General features: G+C 64.6%; 1 protein-coding gene across 1 annotated transcript; it reads right to left on the minus strand.

Moving 5' to 3' along the window:
* DQ04_25181000 (ESF2/ABP1 family protein) lies at window positions 1-442 on the minus strand (the record flags this gene model as incomplete). Its single annotated transcript, XM_009318267.1, has 1 exon — window positions 1-442. A coding segment is annotated over one exon (442 nt), but the record flags the coding sequence as incomplete, so codon positions are not given.
* Between the last annotated feature and the right edge of the window lie 132 nt (window positions 443-574).

Raw genomic sequence — 574 nt, forward strand, 5'->3', positions numbered from 1 at the left:
GCTGCCGGCGTGTGCGCAGCGCGCCCTCATTCTCCTCCAGCAGCGTGTCCCACGTGAAGCCCTGCATGTACTTCACCGTCCACAGCTGCCCGTAGCACTTGCGTCGCCGCTTGCAGTCGACCGCCGTGCCGTTCATCGCCGCCGCGGCCTTCTGCGCGTCTTCGGCGTGGGCGAACTCCACGTAGCCGCGCATGAACTGCAGCGGCAGCAGCGGCCCGCCGGGGCGCCGCTCCTTCTTCGGGAACGGCGTGAACTTGTGCCGCACGATGGGGCCGAACTGATTGAAGTGCATGCGCACCTCCTGCGGCCGCATGTCGCGGGGGACGGAGGAGAGGAAGACAACACCGCGCTGCGACGGCGGCACGTAGTCGTCCGCGGCATTGCTGTTGTTGCCCCTGCTGCCGCTGGTGGTGGTGGTGGTGGTGGTGGTGGTGTGCGGCATTGCGGCTAGACGCTACCAGGCAACGCAGCCCCGCCGTCGCTCCTCCCTTCACTCGGATGGATCACTGAACAGAGAAGCGGCAGAGGGAGTAGAAAGAGAAGCCCACATGCGCATATATATATATATATATAT

This window comes from Trypanosoma grayi (assembly GCF_000691245.1).
Source record: "Trypanosoma grayi strain ANR4 Tgr_2518_V1, whole genome shotgun sequence".
In the NCBI taxonomy this organism is placed as follows: Eukaryota; Euglenozoa; class Kinetoplastea; order Trypanosomatida; family Trypanosomatidae; genus Trypanosoma; species Trypanosoma grayi.